This window comes from Lactuca serriola, chromosome 1 (genome assembly GCF_051521515.1).
Source record: "Lactuca serriola cultivar US96UC23 chromosome 1, Lser_US96UC23_V15, whole genome shotgun sequence".
In the NCBI taxonomy this organism is placed as follows: domain Eukaryota; kingdom Viridiplantae; phylum Streptophyta; class Magnoliopsida; order Asterales; family Asteraceae; genus Lactuca; species Lactuca serriola.
The window spans coordinates 187637767-187659596 of record NC_136408.1 but is presented as its reverse complement, the minus strand read 5'-3'; the positions used below and the strand labels follow the sequence as shown (position 1 = coordinate 187659596).

The 21830-nt window shown below is 39.1% G+C and overlaps 1 protein-coding gene across 2 annotated transcripts; it reads left to right on the top strand.

Annotated features, from left to right (window-relative positions):
• Positions 1 to 11607: 11607 nt before the first annotated feature.
• On the top strand, positions 11608 to 14070 carry LOC145072275 (syntaxin-81-like). Of its 2 annotated transcripts, none has more exons than XR_013690964.1 (6): positions 11608 to 11975; positions 12611 to 12750; positions 12839 to 12912; positions 13278 to 13362; positions 13503 to 13566; positions 13760 to 14070. XR_013690964.1 is itself a non-coding variant. In XM_079018679.1 (6 exons), the coding sequence occupies exons 1-5, from the start codon at positions 11966 to 11968 to the stop codon at positions 13548 to 13550; spliced, it is 270 nt and encodes an 89-aa protein (XP_078874805.1). In that variant the 5' UTR covers positions 11608 to 11965; the 3' UTR covers positions 13551 to 13566; positions 13760 to 14070. The 2 variants fall into 2 exon arrangements, 1 of the variants encoding a protein (XP_078874805.1); XM_079018679.1 differs by lacking the exon at positions 12611 to 12750 and adding an exon at positions 13142 to 13194.
• Positions 14071 to 21830: the final 7760 nt, after the last annotated feature.

Here is a 21830-nt window from a genome sequence, read left to right as displayed (position 1 = left end):
TGCTTCAAATCAAGGTCTCGGATGTGTGCTCATGCAGAGAGGGAAGGTCATCGCTTACGCGTCAAGGCAACTTAAGACACACGAGGTTAATTATACTACCCACGACCTTGAACTGGGAGCAGTAGTGTTCGCCCTAAAGATCTGGAGGCACTACCTCTACGGCACAAAGTGCACTATCTTCACCGATCACAAAAGTCTTCAACATATCCTCAATCAAAAAGAGCTCAACATGCGGCAAAGAAGATGGGTAGAGCTGCTGAACGACTATGAGTGAGAAGTTCACTATCATCCGGGCAAGGCAAATGTTGTAGCCGATGCCCTAAGCAGAAAGGAATATTCGGGTCGCCGGGTGAAGTCATTAACGATGACGATCCATTCACACCTGTTCACACGAATCAAGGAAGCTCAGCTTGAAGCCTTGAAACCAGAAAACATGATAAGTGAGGCATTAAGAGGGATGGATAAAAACCTAGAAGTTAAGGAAGATGGAGCTCGTTACCTCATGAACCGGATCTGGACACCGAAGTTTGGTGGGTTCCGAGACGTTTTCATGAACGAAGCACACAAGACTCGATATTCCATCCATCCAGGTTTGGATAAGATGTATCTAGACCTCAAGAAGTTGTACTGGTGGCCGAACATGAAAGCTGAGATTGCTACTTATGTGGGCAAGTGTCTGACTTGCGCCAAGGTCAAGGTGGAATACCAGAAACCCTCGGGACTTCTACAACAGCCTGATATACTGGAATGGAAGTGGGAACGAATAACCATGGACTTCATAACCAAGCTGCCTAAGACATCAGGCGGACTTGATACCATATGGGTAATCGTCGACAGACTGACAAAGTCAGCACACTTTCTACCAATGAAAGAGACCGACAAGATGGAGAAACTGACAAAGTTGTACATCAAGGAAATCCTGAGATTGCATGGGGTACCAAAGTCCATTATCTCAGATCGGGATAGTCAATTTACCTCGCGAATCTGGCAATCACTTCAGAAATCCTTGGGAAGTAGGTTGGACATGAGTACAACTTATCACCCACAAACCGATGGACAGATCGAGCGAACCATACAAATGCTAGAAGACTTGTTGAGAGCTTGCGTGATAGATTTTGGTAAAGCATGGGATACCCATTTACCACTTATCGAATTCTCCTACAATAACAGCTATCACACTAGCATCAAAGTCGCCCCATTCGAAGCTCTTTATGGTCGCAAGTGCCGATCACCCCTGTGTTGGGCAGAAGTGGGGGACACACAACTAGCTAGGGGGCAAGTCCCTAATAGCACCCTCACTGGTCCTGAAATCATAAGGGAGACCACAGAAAAGATTGTTCAAATTCGGGAAGGACTGAAAGCATCCCGAGATCGGCAAAAGAGTTACGTGGATAAGCGACGCAATGTGACAACCCGAAATTTCCATTCTGAACAAACCATATCAAGACAATAGAGCTTAGAATAGTTTCAGTGAAATTCCAGACTTCGGGTATAAGTTTGGCAGTTTTTCAGGATTTACACTTAAGGAGATATCAGGAGAGTGATTGCACTAGGGTTTCGTGCAACACTGTTATTCCAACACTCTGTCATATTAGAAATCATTTCGGGAATAAAAATATTTTCTGCCAAAAATATCTCAGGACTATAAATAGAATTCCGAACCAAATTCATTCATTATTCGCATTTCCAACTAGAGAAAAGCCATTTTCTCTCTCACGGATCTTCGGGTTTTTATCCCAAATCGTGGGTACTTCAATCTAGTAGTATTATATAGCTTTAAATGTGTTCATAACATAGATTACATAGCTAAATCATTAGATTTAGGAGTTTACTCCCCAAGGTGTTCTTGGGCTGTAAACTCCCGAAACCGAGCCTAGACTGTCCCTCGTGATATACTACTGCGTTGGACTTGTATAGGAGTGTATTATGGACATGAAATCAAGCAAGAATCACCCAAGTTTGGGAGTTCACGGCCCAAGAGTATCTTAGGCCGTAAACTCCAAAAATCATGCACAAAAGGGTGCTTTTAAGGCACCTAAAGCATTGGACGTTTACTAGGAATTTTTCCCACTTAAATCAAGGACCAAAACACATCACAATCACCTTTCCAAGGGAGTTTACAGCCAAGACATGGTTCTTGGGCCGTAAACATGAAAGAAGGGCACCAAAGTGTGCCTAAGGTCGTCATATGCTTGGAATAAAAGTCTAGAACCTATACCACATGTGCAAGAGACTTGAAAGCATCAAAAACACCCATACTTAAGAGTTTACGGCCGCAAACTCTAAGGGAAATGGCCTTAGGGCCGTAAACTCCTAAATGGAGTGTTTCTATGCCTTAAACCCTTCCAAGAATTTAACCACCAAGTTGGAATAATTCTAGGGATTATTTAACACCTTAAAACAACCAAAGACATTGAGTCTTGGAGTTTACGGCCGTAAACTCAAGAGTTTACAACCGTAAACTCCATGTGTGATGGTATATGAGGAGTAAACTCATATATGGGGTCCTTTGGAACCCTAAACGCAAGTGCCTTGTCCCACAATAGCTTAGATACAATCCTTAGGGCTTAAAACACTTATATAAAGTGTTTATTATGTCTAGGATGTCTTAACATTATAAATTAGTAACTTGAGACTAATATAGTGCATATATGTGTGATTATATGTTCATTAGCATCGTAGTGTGTGTACAAGTCCTCACTTGACGCCTAACAATCCTACACCGTCCAGTTCATCTAAACTACCAACTACAGGTGAGTTCATACCCCTTAATCAATGTTTTAAATGATTTTAAATATTTTAATGTGGGGGGGGGGGGGGGAATACAAGTAGAAAATAGTATGTTATTAAATCAATCTGATGTATTATACAATTGTGTTTTCACTCAGTAGATTTCACATATTTCAAAAGGTGACACATGAAGTGGTTTTCTATCCTAAAATATCTTGATAAACAAAAGTGTTAGTTCTGAAATGTTTATTAAAATGACATCAAGTCATTCTTAATTATTGTTCAAAACTCCTAGATATCTTTCAAAACCATTATTTTTACCTTCTTGAACCAAACTATACTTATGCGCATATGTTCATATATATGTTAGAGATTATAGTTTTCACCCTTCATTTAGTTTCCAATACTCTTGGGTAGCAAGAGCGTATAAACCTACTTAAACAACCAATTACCTTTCAGTTAACTATCATAAGGATAGTTAGAAGATATCAAATATTATTACTATTACAAGGAATCACACAAGAATCAGTTCATTCATGAGTCTATACCAATACCTTACATGATACATGAGTACACTTACCTAGGATTACATGATACATGAATATGTTTACATATACTTACCTGATACATGAACACTGTTACATAGGTGCATTATCCTGTATTCACTTACCTAGATACTTGTACTTAGAACTACGAGGATGATTTATTAGTACTTTCTGTGTAAATTATCTTTCCTATCCCGGTTCAATGGGATATCTCGGCGGGACTAACCATTCTGAATCCCATCTGAATAACACCAGTGGTCGATGCCCATCTACGGAGGTCTATGGTTACTACTTATACTAGGTAGATCGATAACTCGGTGGTACTAACCATTCTGAATCCCATCTGATTAACACCAGTGGTCGATGACCATCTACGAAGGTCTATGGTTACTACTTATACTAGGTAGATCGATAACTCGGCGGGACTAACCATTCCGAATCCCATCTGATTAACACCAGTGGTCGATGACCATCTACGGAGGTCTCTGGTTACTATTTATATTAGGTTATCTTCTTCATTGTCTTACTCCTAGTACCCAGTGATGACACTTACATTTATACTTTTTCTGGACAATCTTCGGATGTTCATTAGGTTATCTTCTTCGTTGTGTTACTCCTAGTACCCAGCGATGACACTTACATTTATACTTTTTCTGGACAATCTTTGGATGTTCATTAGGTTATCTTCTTTGCTTATTGCGATGTTGTGTTAGTCCTAGCACCTAGTGACAACACTTACATTAGTACTTTTTCCTGTTTACTTTATTTTGTGATACTTTCACATAAACGAGGAGTTAGACTAAGTACTCTAGTACTAGTCAATAGAAAGGAAAAACTATCATTTTACTTATAGAACATTCGGGTCTTGGTAGAAGACTACATTTCATACATATAGGAAATAAGGGATTTTCTAGGATTTTCAAACTTATATCAATTCTTCCACATAAAAGATTTACATAGCCTTCATAAGAGATTTTCATAAACAAGACAATGACACTTAAATACTTATGAATTCACTAGCTTTAGGCTGATACTCGCTTTCAAAATAACATGTATTCTCAGGTCACCAGTTAGACAGGTACGATGTCCAGGCCTTGAGAAGACGGAGCACGGTCAAGACTCGTCGTATTTGGATTATTCATTTTTATTGTTGTACATTATGAAAGAACGCACATGTATGAAAACTTTACCTTTAATGCAATGGATGATGTTGTTGCTTGTTTACTACTTTACACTGTTATGATACTTCACATGACGTCCTCCACCCCGGAACGTTTCCGCCGTTCTTGGTTTTGGGGTGTGACAGATTGGTATCAGAGCATTGTTTATAGTGAATTAAGTATCAACCCATAAAATATATACTAACTATAAACACATGGGATTAAAACACTCTGTCTAAGAGAATTTACTTTTAAATAATAAAATATTTAACAAAGTATACGTGCCTGCATTCATACTAAAATCAGTGTCACAATGACAAGAACAAAAGTATTACGATTGTTGAATATCACAGGTAAGCTCGGGGATGTATGGTCAGTCTTGGGAGTGGCATAGCCTGATCAACTATGCTGTTCTGAGGAGTGATTAGCACATGCCCAAGAATGGTTGTGATATGGCAACAAATCTAAAAACTTACCAACATTACCACAATGAGAACATTATAGCAGAACCTAAGTCTAAAATACCATAGGGGTGTTTTGTGTTACTATAAGTACTTTATACTTGAGAACTAAAATGGGATCTTCATTCCTAAGTTGATAATTGCTAAGTGGATATGCCAAAGTTATATGTAACTAGGATGTTATAGACTTAGAATCGGTGAAATTTTTGCTTTACCCTTATTCCTTGTGAATTTGGAGTTAAGGTCACTGATTCGAAGGCCTATCCTGTGTTGATTACATATAACTGGTATGCACTTTACAAATAGCGATGGAACTAATGAAGATTTCCTAAATAATTATCTAGATAGTTCGTCTAATAAATATTTTCTTACCCCAAATTCTCGCGTAGATAACATGGCTGGATTCCATCCCCACGACAACCTGTTCCTTCCGAACGCGGTTATTGCTGGATGGTTTGGAGAAGAACCAGATAATGATCATCCAATCCCTCTGAATGATCACCATGCTGAAGACCTTTCAGACGATGCCATCTCCGAACCCGAGGTTGAGAACCTACCCTAGGCAGCTCCCTTTCCGATTCCTAACCCTCGTCCGGCTTTTCATGGCCCGACGCCTAAGTGGGTGGAATGTTTGGAAACATGGAGCCAAGGACAAGATCAGAACATGCCATTTAATGGTGACCGAAGCTTCTATGACCTGATCAATGGGGGCTCAGCAGACAGAATCATGCCAATTCTGATCCGAAGAGTTGCCCGAAACGAAATTCAGGGCAGGACAACTCTACAACGTATCGCAGAAGTCGATACAAATGGAGGAATGCATATGCTTCGCACCAGTCCCCTTGAACATGCTCGTGAGAGGTCTGAGAGACACTATGAAACCCTACTGCAAGCACTGGCTGAATCACGAGCCGAAGTCATGGAACTTCGGGTACGCCAGAGAGTGTACGAAAGACACCTACTTGATGTGGAACACCAACTGGATGAACTGAGACTTCACCAGAGGGATGACCGACGCCAGTAGTAGATGCGTTACTTTATATTCCTTGTTAGAAAGGAATCGTGTTCCTGTCTATGCCCGATGTGGCATTTTCTATGAAACTATCTTGTACTGTAAGTACTTTGGTTAGGTCTTTTTACTATCAGGAACTATCTTCTCTGGTTATGATGTAAGACCTTTTTACAAGATCATTTTCTCGAACCTGTACGTCATGAATATCAAAGATATTGACAGTCGGCTAACTTCTGAGTCATTCTTTATTCGAATACTCTTATCATACTTTCGTTAGAGTCTATTTGAAACATGCTCTAGTCAAGTCATTGGACTATAGCAATTTAACTCCGGCGACATCTCCAAGTCTCTTTCAATGGTTGGATCACGTTATTCGCCAACCAACGATACCTCGGCTAGAACGACAAACATCTTGAGACCATTGCACGAACTTACTTCCGATCTTTGCTAGGACTGCATCATAGGGATGTAGGTCAAAACTTCGTGAACATACTTCCATTCCATACTAGGACTACATCATAGGGATGTAGGTCAAACCTTAAAGAACATACTTCTATTCTTTACATGAGCGATCGAACTACATTTAGATTCAACCATTTTCGCTCACAAATTCATCTTTTTTTCGGGTAACAGAATCATGTCTCCCAAGAAAAGCGATCAGCCCATCAACCAAACACCAACTCTTCATATTGATGCAGCTACCTTTCAAGCTGCAGTCTCGGCTACCATGTCAGCCATTCTGAACCATCTGAACGCTAACAACGCAAGTGTTAGCGGGATTGTTAACAACTATTCCCATCCAAGTAACAATCCAGTACCTCAGCAAGCAACAAACTACCACGATACCCCGAGTGCCGAGACCAAGAGTAACAGTCGAAAGTTTTGGGCCAAAAGGAAGAACAAATCGCTTCGAAGGGCGAATAAGAACACAACTACGACATCTGCACCTCCTACTACCATTCCTTCTGGTGCCCCAATTGTCCCTACACCAGCCAAACTTTATGCTGGAAAACTCCCAAAATGCATCAAATGCAATTATCACCACCATGGACCTTGTAGGGAGATGCAATGCTCACACTGCAACAGGAAGGGGCATACAGCCCGTTACTGCAAGACTCCAACAGCTCAGCCTGCTCAAGTGCCAAACACCGGTGTGAACCAAACTTGCTACGGTTGTTGCAAGGTAGGTCATTACAAAAGGGACTGCCCAGAGGCAGCAAATGCTGGCACACACGGCAGTATGCTACCGACCACCGCCGCAGGAGAGTCTACTCCGGACCCTCGTTAATGTAATTTAGGCGTTTCGTTGTAACAGACTTATGAACCATCCCAAAACTAGTACAACCAGAGTCTTATCTTTTGCGGGATCCCGTCCGTTTAGGGATGCTCGTGCTGCGTATAATTGTCCTTTGTAGTATACCATGTTCGCAGCAATAGTCTTATAGTAAATCCTATGTACAATAACTCTGTTAACGGTTGCACTGTTGTGTTTTGTCTGTAACGCCTTATGTTCAAATCTAATGCCTTTAGTTTCCATATGTTCTGACTTTATCATACGACTCGAATAAATTTGATCCTCGCAATACCAGCTTCATAAGAACATCTCTTTCTCAGAAATTGTCTTTTAGCAAAGCCGTTATATCAGAACACCGAAGTACTCATACAAGGAGTACCTTATAGTTCTTTTCCTTTCCGAAGGAATCCCCACAGTATTACTCATGCAGTACGTCAAGTTCAATTCCAGGATTCATACGGTTGATCTATCAGTGAAGAATGTATACATGAGAGTGATATATAATCAATGTTCTACAGGTTTAGAATTGATGATTCCACTTTAACTTCTTTTCCCTCGATGGGATGTGAGATTAAGGAAGAATCAGTTATTCAACTACCTTTTCAGTCTTAATTATATACGACTCGTATACACGAAATTGTGATCATTGAATCACGTATGAATTCTAATATGAACTTCAGGACGGAGACTGTCCAGGAGTACGAGTAATTGCTTTGGCATAGGAACAAACTTAGAACCCAGTATGACTCTTATAACCAGATCGCCTTTAGTCTAAACACCTACGGAAGATATAAGAACAGCCCGGACAACACAACGAACTACTCAACAATAGAATTAGGAGACCAGGCTTCTCACCCTTGAGAGCTCTGGTCTTATTATTACCAGAAGTCGACGGAGTGCATCTTATGTACCTCGACGACGGGAGACTTCATTAAGATTTCCTTAGAAACCATTGTCTCTTCCTCGCATAGACAAGTTGATTGAGCAACCACAGGGAGAGTGTTACTTTCAGAAATGGACCTGAGATCCGAATATCACCAGTTTGAGTGTTAGGGAAGGATGTCCTAAAGACTACCCTCCGAACTCGATACGGACACTTCGAGTCCATAGTGATACCCCTCGGATAGGACCAATACGCCCATAGTATTCATGAGCTAAATGAGTGGAGTATGCCTTTCTTACTGGGATGAGTTCGTCATTGCCCCCTGTAATGACTTACTTATCTACCCTCGTAGTAAGAAAGAACCCATAAAAACATTACCCTCGGAGATACTTTCCGCAAAGTTCTCTGAACAAGAGTTTTGGAATTTCGAGTCAAATTTCCTGAGACACACTTTTAGTGTTGTGGAAATTCTTGAGTACTCTGTCAAATTATCCAAAACCGTTGGGAATTTGTCTTCACCATAGTCATCGACGGAAAATTCGCCAAATTCTAGGTCTTACAGACCTACTATCATAGTCCATTCGGAACTCCCCACAAATTTCAGAAACCCTTTCTACTTTGACCCAGCAAGGGATGGCCCTTGACTGGGAAGTAAGCGAGAGAAAGAACCTTTGGAATTCCAAGTGAGAGACCAAATTCTTTAGGAAACCTCACTCTGGGAACGGCTTCATACACTTCGTAAAGCATGGAAAGCTAAAATCCAATATAGTTAGGACCTCCGAGATTCTTACCAGAATCGGTCCTGCATTTCACAAACTAGACCTACTCCGCGAACTCAGTAACGTACATTTTCCCCTTCGCATCTTGAACTTGAAACAGTATCTTTCCGTTAGGACTTTCGTAATCCCTCTCGATGAGATCGAGATTTACGAGATCCTTGCCTTCGTATTAGAACCGTAGTGACCCTCGACCGAGTGGTCAAACGGACGAAGCAAAGTCGTCGCCCATTAGTAAAGGTTCGTTGGAATACCAACTGAGAACCCGATTTCACTTGGAAGCGCGAGAGCAAATCGATTAGGAAGTTTTCACCTAACGACTCGATCATTTATACCTACTTCCTTATCTAAATTCTAATTTCGGGACGAAATTCCCTTTAACAGGGGGATGATGTGACAACCCGAAATTTCCATTCTGAACAAACCATATCAAGACAATAGAGCTTAGAACAGTTTCAGTGAAATTCCAGACTTCGGGTATAAGTTTGGCAGTTTTTCAGGATTTACACTTAAGGAGATATCAGGAGAGTGGTTGCACTAGGGTTTCGTGCAACACTGTTATTCCAACACTCTGTCATATTAGAAATCATTTCGGGAATAAAAATATTTTCTGCCAAAAATATCTCAGGACTATAAATAGAATTTTGAACCAAATTCATTCATTATTCGCATTTCCAACTAGAGAAAAGCCATTTTCTCTCTCACAGATCTTCGGGTTTTTATCCCAAATCGTGAGTACTTCAATCTAGTAGTATTATATAGCTTTAAATGTGTTCATAACATAGATTACATAGCTAAATCATTAGATTTAGGAGTTTACTCCCCAAGGTGTTCTTGGGCGGTAAACTCCCGAAACCGAGCCTAGATTGTCCCCCGTGATATACTACTGCCTTGGACTTGTATAGGAGTGTATTAGGGAAATGAAATCAAGCAAGAATCACCCAAGTTTGGGAGTTCACGGCCCAAGAGTATCTTAGGTCATAAACTCCAAAAATCATGCACAAAAGGGTGCTTTTAAGGCATCTAAAGCATTGGACATTTACTAGGAATTGTTCCCGCTTAAATCAAGGACCAACACACATCAAAATCACCTTTCCAAGGGATTTGACGGCCAAGACATGGTTCTTGGGCCGTAAACATGAAAGAAGGGCACCAAAGTGTGCCTAAGGCCTTCATATGCTTGGAATAAAAATCTAGAACAAGCATCATCAAAGCACACTGTGATCCGACACGGCGGCCGGTGGCGGCAGCCACCACCTCACGGTGGTGGTTTTCAGTTTTCCTTTCATTATTCCAATTTGTAATTACACTTTACAATGTTAAATCTCAAATGAACACACACACCTACTAACACACACACATACATACGGTGGTGCATGGTGGCAGCCACCACCTTACGGTGGTGATGGCAGTTGTTCTCAGTTTTTCGGCCATACAACACTATACACACAAGTACACAAAAACAGAAACACACCAAAGAAAAAAAGAAACACCCATCCATACATGCTTCTGATTTGAGAGATGTACCCTAGCCACCCTCCACTACAAGAAAATTCATTTTTAGTGACCATTGTTTTAGTGACAACTGAAAATCTGGTCACTAACAATATTCTTTAGTAACCATATATTAAGTGGTCACTGAATTTTGATAGTTGTACATATTTAGTGACCAAACCGGAGATAGTTGTCACTGAGTGGTCACTAACAATTATTATTGTTATTTAATTTTATAACAAGTATTAGTGACTAGAATTAGTGGTCACTGATTTGATGCTTAATGACCAAAAAAAGTTGTCACTACATTGGAGATTTAATGACCAAAAATAGTGGTCATTAATTGTCATTGGTTTTTCAAACACACACATAGTGACGACATAATATTGGTCACAACATGAAAACAAATTAGTTACCAGAAAATAGTGGTCACTAATATAAAAAAGGAACATAAGTGATTTTTAATTTTTTTACATGATAAAATAAATTTATATTTTTTACCCAAACTTTTTCTAAACAAACATAAGAAAAAGGGTATATAATACGTATTTTTTGTTATACAAATAATTTGAATTTATAATTCATGTCATGTATTAAATTCTTTTAATTTTATAAATTCAAACTTTTTAAAATGTCAAAATTACTAGTTTAAAATGAAAACCAAAAGAGCCAGCATCATATTTACTATACTACCCTTCTCAAGCATGGGTAATCGAAAATCATCTCGTCTAGAAGGCAATCTCTATTTTTCTCTTTTCTATTATTATTGTTTAAGTTAATAACTAGAGTGAATTACAAAAATGGTCCTTGTGGTTATATATATATATATATATATATATATATATATATATATATATATATATATATATATATATATATATATATATATATTAATCAAGTACCAAATTTTCGATTTGAACACGTATAGTCCTGAAAATTTATTTTTGTCACAAATATGGTCTCTAGTAGACATAAGAGAGAAACGGTGAGGGTACGCATCTAAGAGCATGTATGAGGTAGGCATACTTGAAAAATAAAAATAATAAATAAAGTTCTAATAAGGGTAATTTTGTCTTTTTATATCAGTTAGGGACCATTTTCGTTATAAAAATAAAGTTTCAGGACTATCAAAGTTCAAATTAAAAACACAGGACCTGATTCAAAAAAGATATATAACCACAGGGACCATTTTTATAATTTACCCTAATAACTAAAAAAAACCCACCCCCTTTTTATCAGTCGATCACCGGAAACCATATAAGAACACTCGAACCCTAGCCTCTCATCCCTCTTTCTCTCGCTGGAAACATATACTAAAATCTCTTCAGTTTTCTCTCGTCTTGTTCCTCTCTTATTTCGTTCGAACCCTAGCAGACTCGTTGTTTGATTTGTGGTTCGATTTTTGAAAATTAATCTGGACTCTAAAGCTGTACATGATCGATTTCTCACAGCGTCAACCGAGAGCCGCGCCACCATGACGGACACCACTGACACCGTGTTAACTACCGTAACAACTAACCACAACCAATTTCCAAATTTCAGAAGCATGTTTGGACGATTAAGCTCAGATTACTTCACTGCATGGTAGATTGATTGACTGCCTGTTATTAATGTATCCAGGTAAACATTCTTCAAGTATGGAACACAATTCATCTACTTTATCTCTTAAGTTATCGATTGTTTATGGTTTTTATAGTTTTTTTCAACTTAATATATACCAAATTTGGTTTTTGGTTATTTAGTAGCGGTTTAATGTTGATATAGTTCCTAATCTGGAAGTTCAGTTTTGCTTCTTTTTTATTCTAATTATCCAAATGCAAATATGATTCAAATGTAAAGCTTAGCATGTTGATTTAAGAAGAAAAATGTAGGTTAGGTGTAAATGTAGTTTGTATGAAACGTTTTCTATTGCAAATTGCATTGCAAAATAGATTCCTACAGATGAAATCTAGGGCGATATACATAAAAGTGATTATATGTTGGTCTTTTTTTTGTCATTTATTAATCATTATATTCCAGTTTTGTCATGAAAGATATGAAGGTTTGACATTTTTTCTATGTCGCCTATTTTAACATGTGAGGACCTGCAGCAGCAAAAGTGGTCATAATTAGAAATTTTCGGAGCATTCATCTCCACTCTCATGTTCTCTTTCCATTTGGATGTAATTGTTAAGATTAAACTTTTATGTGATATCGAAGGAAATGAAGAGTTTGAAGATTATCTGGTTGTGTTTTTTTTGCTTTTTTTTTGAAAGAGTATTATCCGGTTGTGTTAGAAGTTATTGATTTGATGCGTAATTACCATCAACATGCCAAAAGGGCAGCTCTAATGTCATCTTTCGTCATGCACAAACCTCATGAAAGATCACATTTAACCAAAGCTACATTAAAAACAGTAAGCAAATCTTTACTACCATATACAAAAATATTATTTCTTGTATAATCACCTAAATATTAAAATATTATTTTCTTTTATTTTTCAGCTAAAAAGCATAGAATGGATTATGCAGATCCTTATCTTACCACAAAAGAGGAAAGAGACATCATTGAACATGTAGTAAGACTCTAAAAACTATCTTTGATCCAAGGGCACAATAGTCATTTTTTAAAGGTTAACGGCTAGTTAGTTAACTTAGACTCACATTAACCAAAATCGTTAGGGAACCAAAATAAAGACCAATTTTGCAAAAGTGAACTTCTTAGGACCAATATTGAAAAATTCAGCTAAACCTAAGGACCAAAAATGTAATTGACTCCAAGTTTTACAATACATAACTTTTTTACAGGTTAATGCTTTTGTAAAACCATGTAAAGAATATATTGGCATTCTACAACCAGCGTAAGTGATGAAGAAGCAAATGCAAAAGGATGACTTGGAATTATGATGATTTTGTTTTATACTTTTTTTTTTTTGAATTACAGATTTGATCAACTAACAACTGTACGCTTTCAAGAAGCTATGCCAACAATTCAACAAGTTTTAAATGATGAAACTTGTGCTTTTCAGGTATTTGCAAACTACATATTTAGTCCTATTACTTATCAAAATTACGGATTTGGTCCCTAACTTGAGAACTTTTAATCTTTTTTATCACCATATTTGTATGTATTGTTAAACTCTGCAAAATGACCATACTACCCTTATAGGTGGAGTTATCAAGACTTCTTGATATTGTGATAGGCTCAACAAATTGAGTGTTTGTATGATCAGGTGAGAAATAGCAATGTACTTTACTCTTTGTACCAATATAGGCAATATGCTCTGTTTTTTTTTCACTTATTTACCATTATAGCAACATACATACATTTATTTACCTATAATTAATAGCAATATGTGGTGAATAAAGTAGAATGTTATATTTGGTAGCATTTGATTGAGTGGTTTTATTTATTTATTATTATAGGCGATTGAAGCAACAAAGAATGTTGAGATAGGTAATAAGGAGCTAACTCAAGCCATACAGAGGAGCAACAAGAGGAACAACAATTGCAGAATTTTTCTCTTACTTTTCATTGTTTTTACTTTTACTATTTTTTTTATTGACTGGTATAACTAATTAATACTTAAATCGATGGACTCATCATTTAACTTACAAAGTATGTTATTTATTTATTTATTTTATTTTATTTGCAATTTTAAGAGCTCAAAATGTATATTGACCTCATTGTAGATAGTTTTAGGTTTGAGGATGCAAATAATAGGAACTTACATTTATTGATTTGTTTACTCTATCATTACAATTGAACTCAGTGACGACTTTTTTGGTCACTAGATGAGTGACGACTTTTTATGGTCACTAGTTGGATTAAACGGTGACGAATTTTTGCGGTCACTAATGGATAAAATAGTGACGACTTCCTTTGATCAGTGACTACTTTTAGTGACGGAATGAGTGGTCACAGATACAGTGACGACTATATTTTAGTCACTATTTAGTGTCCATTATATATTTTGGTCACTATATCAGTTTAGTGACGGACCTATAGTGACGAAAAGTGACAATCAAAATTTTGGTCACTAAATCACTTAGTGACGACTTTTTCTATTGTTAGTGGCCATTTCATTTTCGTCACTAATTGGCAATTTTTTTGTAGTGCTCTCGGTGGCCCCCGACGGCGACAACAACATCTTGGGACGGCAGCCACCACCTCACGGTGGTGGCGGTGATCTCCTTTGGGTTCTCAATCAAGCAACAACACCCCAACAAGACCTTGATCGGAAATCTGGACGCAATCACCACTTTGTGGTGCGTGATGAAGGCAGCGACATCCTTAGCGGCCACAACGGTGGCTAAAAGCGGCGGTTAAGGCCATCGGAACCACAACAGCGAAAGGAAGAGGAGGAGTCGCCTTCTCCAATGGAATAAAGGCCATAGAACCTTCTTATCAACTAGCTTCGATTCACGACTTCTCCTCTCGTCTGTAATGACAACAGCGACAACAACAAGGTGGCAGGATCCGGCAGCGGTGGTCGTTAATGGCAACTCAGCGACGGCTAAAGAGGTTTCACAGCCTCATGTCGACATTCCTCACTCCAACTTGGTCACCAATGAATCTCCCAGTCAAAAGGAAGAGACACGATGGTTGGGTTCAGAGTAGCAAGCTTGTCGGGGGGGGGGGGGGGGGGGAGGAGGATGGTGGCAGCCGGTTGAAGATGAAAGGGAGGTATAAGGGTGGCAGCTGCTATAGAGATTAGGGTTAGGGTTTAGAAAGCGACGGATGAAGAGGTTAAAGACCCTATCCCTTGAACAAGTTTCCATAATAACGCATTTGGTCCCTTCTTGTAATATTCTTTTCAAAACGAATCCAAAATTTACCAATTAGACCCTGCCTTCTGAAAATCTTATCATCCAAGTCCAGAACTTACCCTTTAGTCTCTGCTTCCATGAATCTTTACATATTTAGCCCAAATAATACCAAACACTCCTTGACTTATGAAAATATTTACAAATTAAGTCCCAAAATTACACTTTAACCCCTGGAGATTCAATTATTGCCATTTGACTTCCTAAAACCAACACTCTATTAATTGTTATTCGATTACTATAATAATATAAAATAATAATACAATTAATTCTTAGGGTTCCAGGTTTATTATTTAATTATTATATTTAAATGGGATGTTACAACAATATTATCAAACAAAAAAGGTTAAATAGATAATCATGTATTTTACCTTAACAACATATAAAAATCTGCTTAAATGGGATGTTACAACAATATTTAACGACATGATACAAAATCATCAAAAGTTGGATGCAAAACCGAAATACTCCTCCTTCAAAAGTTAAAGAGGTAACTAACCATTAAACCCCTTCTCCAATAGATATAATAGACCGACTTAGACCACATCCTCCTCAAATAACTCATTAAAAGATGTGTCAAAGACATCAATAACATCTTTCATTTTTACTGATTTACCGCTTTGACCCTAGGAAACACCTGTAATTAGAAGGAGTTACTGGAATCCGAGACTGCAAAAAATTTACCAAACTGGAAGCCGGGGACAAGATAGAATTCACTTTTCCTAAATGTCAACTTGGACTCGCCAATGTCAAAAAAGCATTTCTTGTACTAGGGCTTTAAGGGAACGTCATAACTTCTTTGTAGAAATGTAATGTAAAAGTGAATGACCCCCTTCTACACATACATGTATATCTAACTGTCATACCCCGAAACCGATGGCGGAAACGTTCTGGGGCGGAGGACGTCATGTAAAGTATCACAACCAATGTACATAGTAAGCATAGTAAACACAAAACATTACACTACATATAATCATTACATTTGTTTGAAAGTAAGTTAATACATGTTTTATAGATACATTAGTTTAAACAAAAGTAAAGACGTGACTTCCATATGTTCCATCTTCTGCAAAAGAACGTGGGATACCTGTCTAATGTTGACCTGAGAATACAAGTAGTTTTGAAAATATCAGCATAAAGCTGGTGAGTTCATAAGCGGTTTGTTTTCTGAAAATGAACAAGTTTCTTTTCGTTTTCTGAAAAAGTTGTGATCCAAGAAAATCCCATATTTTCTTATAAGTAAGGTTTGGTTATCCGTTTGTTACACAATCTGGTTAAGAACAGTTTGTTATCCCAGGAAAAATCCTTATTTTCCTTAAAAGTTTGTGATTGGTTATCGATTCGGAATGCGGTGTACAAGTATCTACCATACTTGTAGCATTTGTGTAAAGTTTCCTGAAAGCCTGGTTATCCTTGAAAAGTATGCTAGTTTTAACACGTATATAAAACTATAAATTAAATAGTAAACTAATTCTTAAGGTTATTAATTTACTAAATTCATTATTACTAACAAGTAAATCTCCGTTATCTAAATTGCGAGTTCCATAACCATACGATAGACTAGATATGGCAATAAGAAGTCCAGTATCATTTTATGACTTTTGTCACCCATGAACCTTTCGGTCCGACTGTAGCTAGCAGCCAGGTGCGGGGTAGTCAATCCCGTATAGATCTATACACTCAAGTCACGTTCTCCCTTCAAGAGATTCTGGTTATAGGGGCGGTCCTCCACTCGCGTATCTCTGTGGAGTGTTACAGAGGATGTGTCTCCAACCTTAAGAATAACGAATTTACAAGTAATAATGCGGAAAAATCCTGTTTTAGATTCTAATTACAAAGGCGGTCCTCCACTCGCGTATCTCTATGGAGTGTTACAGAGGACGTATCAAAAGTTCCAAGATTAATGATATTTAACAATAATGAAGTGGAAAATCATTTGTGAAATATACAATATAACACTATATAATAAGATTTGAAATCAGTTTGAAAACTAACTCTGTAAGTCAAACGGTTGGTTAATACGGTTTCCATTGTTAAAAGCATATGGAATATGAAACATTTCAAATGAAATAATAAGTTTGAGTACAAGATTTCCTTGTACTTTTGCTTGTATTCCCCCCCCCCCCCTCTGAAAACATTGAAAAACACGGAAAAAGGTGTAGGGGTATGAACTCACCAGACGAGAAATGTGTCGGCTAGGATGCTAAATGTCAGTTCGGGGCTTGAATACATGCGAGGTTCCTATGTAATATGAAGAGATACATAATTGTATCTAATTAGACTTTGATCTACTAATTAAATAAGAATATACACTCCGAGGCGCGAAAACACTTCATTTCAAGTGTTAGGAGTGATCCGGGTTGCATCTAAGGGGTGTAAGGCCTAGATAAGGAGTTTACTCTTCAAGACTAAGCCCTTAGGGGTGTTTACCGTCCAATAACCATATCCCCATGAGTTTACGGCCGTAAACTCATGGGTGGAGTGTTCTTGGATGCTTAATGGTCTTATAACACTTGTGGAGTTAGGCTAGGTTCAGTTCTAAGGCATTGGAAGGGATTAAACTATGAAAGGGACCATTTTAAGGATTTTACGGCTGTAAACTAGGAGTTTATAGCTTTAAACTCTCACATGCACTATCCTTTTGTGTTTTGGTGATCCTAGGTTAAGCACAAGTGGTTCTAGTCCAAAATACAAGTCATGGAAGGAAGTTAGGGCACCATTTGACCACTTTATAGGAATTTACGGCCCAGGAACCATTTCCTTGGGGGGTTTACGGCCATAATCACCTAAGGATGTGGTTTCTCTCATGTTTAAGGTCCCTAACACAAAGGTGGTTGATTGTAGACATTATTCCAAGGCATATGAGGTGTTTAAGGGGCATTTTAACACCTTAAAAGGTGTTTACGGCCTTAGAAGGAGTGTTTACGGTCTAAACATGCTCTTCAGCCATAAACTCATGTTTACTCCCCATATGTTAAGATTTTGGTGTTCTAAGTCCATTCATGTAAGCCCCTAAATCATAACTAAGCTCCAGAAGTGGTTTGGAAGGGTTTTGGGGCTCCAAAACCCCATTTAAGTGTGTTTAAGGTTTGGGGTTGTTCTAGGGCCATAAACATAAGTCTTTGGTCTTTTTGGATGATTTAGACATGGATTTGTAAGCTAAACAATCTAAACTATAAGCTAGGATGGATTACTTACCGATTTGGAGCCTGAAATGGGTGATTTTGGATTAAGATTTGGATTGAAGAGAGAGAGTAGAGAGGGAGTGAAAAAGCTTCAAATGAAGTCCACTCACCCTTATATAGGGTTTGAGTTTGAGGCCCGGTGGAAATCTACCTGATACTGACGTTAAACGAGGCTTATGGTCGTACCCGATTAAGTGTTTGTAACCCGACGTGGTCGTAACTAAAAATTTTCTAAATAAATTTTGGGGATATTTTCACGTGTTTCAAATGGGTTTGGACACTCACGAGGTCATAATAAAGGTCTTAATTCAATTAACCTAATTAAAATGTTAACGGAAAACTTGAATACAAACGAGTTTTACTGACGGAAACGGGTTACCGTGACGGAAAAATTTTCGGATTGTCACATTATCCCCCCGTTAGAGGGAATTCCGTCCTGAAATTTAAAAATTAAGTTACAAATCATGGAATTGAAAAGAGATGCGGATATTTCTGTTTCATCAAGTCTTCGTGCTCCCAAGTGAATTCGGGCCCCCGCTTGGCATTCCAGCGAACCTTCACTATCGGGATACGGCGTTGTTTCGTATGTTTGATCTCTCGATCCATAGTTTCGATTGCTTCTTCTACGAAGTTCAGACTTCCGTTTATCTCGATCTCATCAAAAAGAAATCACGAGGGTTTCATCGGATAGACACTTTTTAAGATTTGAGACGTGGAAGACAAGATGGAGATTGCTAAGCTTTTGGTGTAGTCGGAGTTTATAGGCTACGGGACCGATCCTAGTGAGGATCTCGAAAGGTCCTATGTACCTCTGGTTAAGTTTTCCACGCTTTCCAAGGCATATCATGCTTTTCCGGGGAGAGACCTTCAATAGGACACGATCTCCAACCTGGAATTCTAAGGGTTTTCGTCGTTTATCGACGTAACTCTTCCGTCTGTCTCGTGAAGCGTTCAATCGTTCTCGTATTTGGATGATCTTCTCGGTGGTTTCACGGATGAATTCAGTACCAGTGAGGGCACTGTCACGGATTTGACTCTTGGCTAGCTGCGTGTCCCCTACCTCGGCCCAACACAGATGGGATCTGCACTTGTGACCGTAGAGGGCTTCGAACGGGACAGCCTTGATACTGGTGTGGTAGCTGTTGTTATACGAGAACTCGATCAAAGGCAAATGGGTGTCCCACGACTTTCCGAAATTAATAACACATGCTCTCTGCATGTCTTCTAGTGTCTGGATAGTTCTCTCACTCTGTCCATCTGTCTGAGGATGATAAGCTGTACTCATGTCCAGCTTAGTTCCAAGAGTTTTCTAAAGAGACTTCCAAAACCTCGAGGTAAACCTGCTATCTCGATCGGATATAATGGACACAGGTACACCGTGCAGTTGGACTATCTCTTGGATGCAGGTTCATGTAAGTCTTTCCATCTTGAATGATTCTTTGATCGGAAAGAAGTGAGCGGATTTCGCACTCGTAGTCACTGAGCAACTCTACCCATCACCGTTGTTTCATGTTTAAGTCTTTCTGATTGAAGATGTGTTGCAGGCTTTTATGGTCAGTGAAGATCGTTTACTTGGTTCTGTAAAGATAATGTCTCCAAATCTTCAGTGCGAAGACCACTGCTCCTAACTCCAGGTCGTGAGTTGTATAGTTCACTTCGTGTGCCTTCAGCTGTCTTGAGGCATAAGCGATAACTTTTCCTCTCTGCATAAGCACACAGCCTAAGCCCTGATTGGACGCATCGCAATAGACACCGAAATCCTCTGTCCCTTCGGGCAGGGACATGATAGGTACGCTGCACATGGCTCGCTTCAACGTTTGGAACGCGGTATCTTGCTTTTCACTCCAACAAAAGGGTACACCTTTCTGTGTCAGAGTGGTTAGGGGTTTGGTGATCTTGGAAAAATTCTGAATGAATCTACGATAGTAGCCGGCGAGACCCAGGAATTGACGGATTTCTGTGGGTATCTTCGGTGCCGACCAATTCTTTATCGCCTTGATTTTGGACGGGTCCACGTGTATACCCTCCTTGCTTACCACGTGACCAAGGAAAGCTACCTTCCGAATCCAGAATTCGCACTTGGAGAATTTCGCGTACAACTTCTCTGATCTAAGAGTTTCCAACACTAATCTCAAGTGTTGTATGTGATCTTCCTCGCTACTGGAGTAGACAAGTATGTCGTCAATGAACATGATGATGAACTTGTCCAGAAAGGGGTGACACACCCGGTTCATCAGGTCCATGAACACCGTCGGTGCATTGGTTAGACCGAAGGACATCACTACGAACTCGTAGTGTCCATATCGAGTCCTGAATGATGTCTTGGAAACATCATTCTCATGAACTCCAAGCTGATGGTACCCTGATCGGAGGTCTATCTTCGAGAAGTAACTGGCTCCCTGAAGTTGATCGAAAAGGTCATCTATTCGAGGAAGAGGATAACGGTTTTTGACGGTCAATTTGTTCAACTCACGGTAGTCTATACACATCCGAAAGGATCCATCCGTCTTCTTCACAAATAGAACCGGGGCTCCCCAGGGTGAGGAACTCGGTCTGATGAACCCTTTGTCGAGAAGTTCATTAAGCTAACTGGATAACTCCTGCATTTCTGCTGGCACAAACCGATAAGGAGACTTGGCTACAATGGTAGCTCCAGGGATTAGATCGATGTGGAACTCAACTTGACGTTCGGGAGGAATTCCTGGAAGCTCCTCGGGAAAGACATCAGGAAAGTTGCAGACTTCGGGGATGCTCTCGAGGTCTTTAACTTCTTCTTTCCTGTTGATTATATAAGCTAGGAATGCATAACATTCCTTTCGTAGAAGCTTTTGAGCTTTGATGCAAGATATGATGCGAAGATTCGAACTAAGTTTATCGTCGTAGATCATGAGAGTTTGGCCAGAGGGGAGATTAAGACGGATGGCTTTTTCATAACAAAGGATATCTGCATGATTGGAACTCAACCAATCCATGCCAATGATAACATCAAAGCTCTTTATTGAAACTAGCATTAGGTTAATGGGGAAAGAATGATCATTCAGGGTAAGGGTACACCTTATGAATAAGTCGTTAGCGTTCTCTTTCTCACCATTAGCCATCTCAACGGTAAATATTTCGGTTACTAGACGAGGACTATGTTTAAGAAGATGTTTGAATGAATGACTAATAAAACTTCTTTAGCACTAGATTTCAAAAGGATGCAAGCATAAGAATTGTCGAGATGAAACGTACCCGTGACGATGGTGGGATTTGCGACTGCCTCTTCCTGCTTAATAGCCAGAGTTATCCCAGCGTTGCTAGCTGTTGCTTCCTTGGGGCAGTTCCTATTGAAATGTCTGACTTCTCCACAACCGTAGCAGGCCTGATCGGTACTCGATCCGGAAGCTTGATTGGTTGGTTGAGCCTGTGCTCTACAGTTTCGCGCAAGATGACCTTTCTTGCCACAGCTGATGCAGATCATCTCACGGCATGGGCCAGGGATACGA

Bases quoted from the DNA above. Each gene is read 5' to 3' on its own strand.
- LOC145072275 (XM_079018679.1), top strand. The intron at 12,913-13,141 runs GTAAGACTCTAA...ACTTTTTTACAG, and splicing joins GAGACATCATTGAACATGTA to GTTAATGCTTTTGTAAAACC. The intron at 13,195-13,277 runs GTAAGTGATGAA...TTTGAATTACAG, and splicing joins ATTGGCATTCTACAACCAGC to ATTTGATCAACTAACAACTG.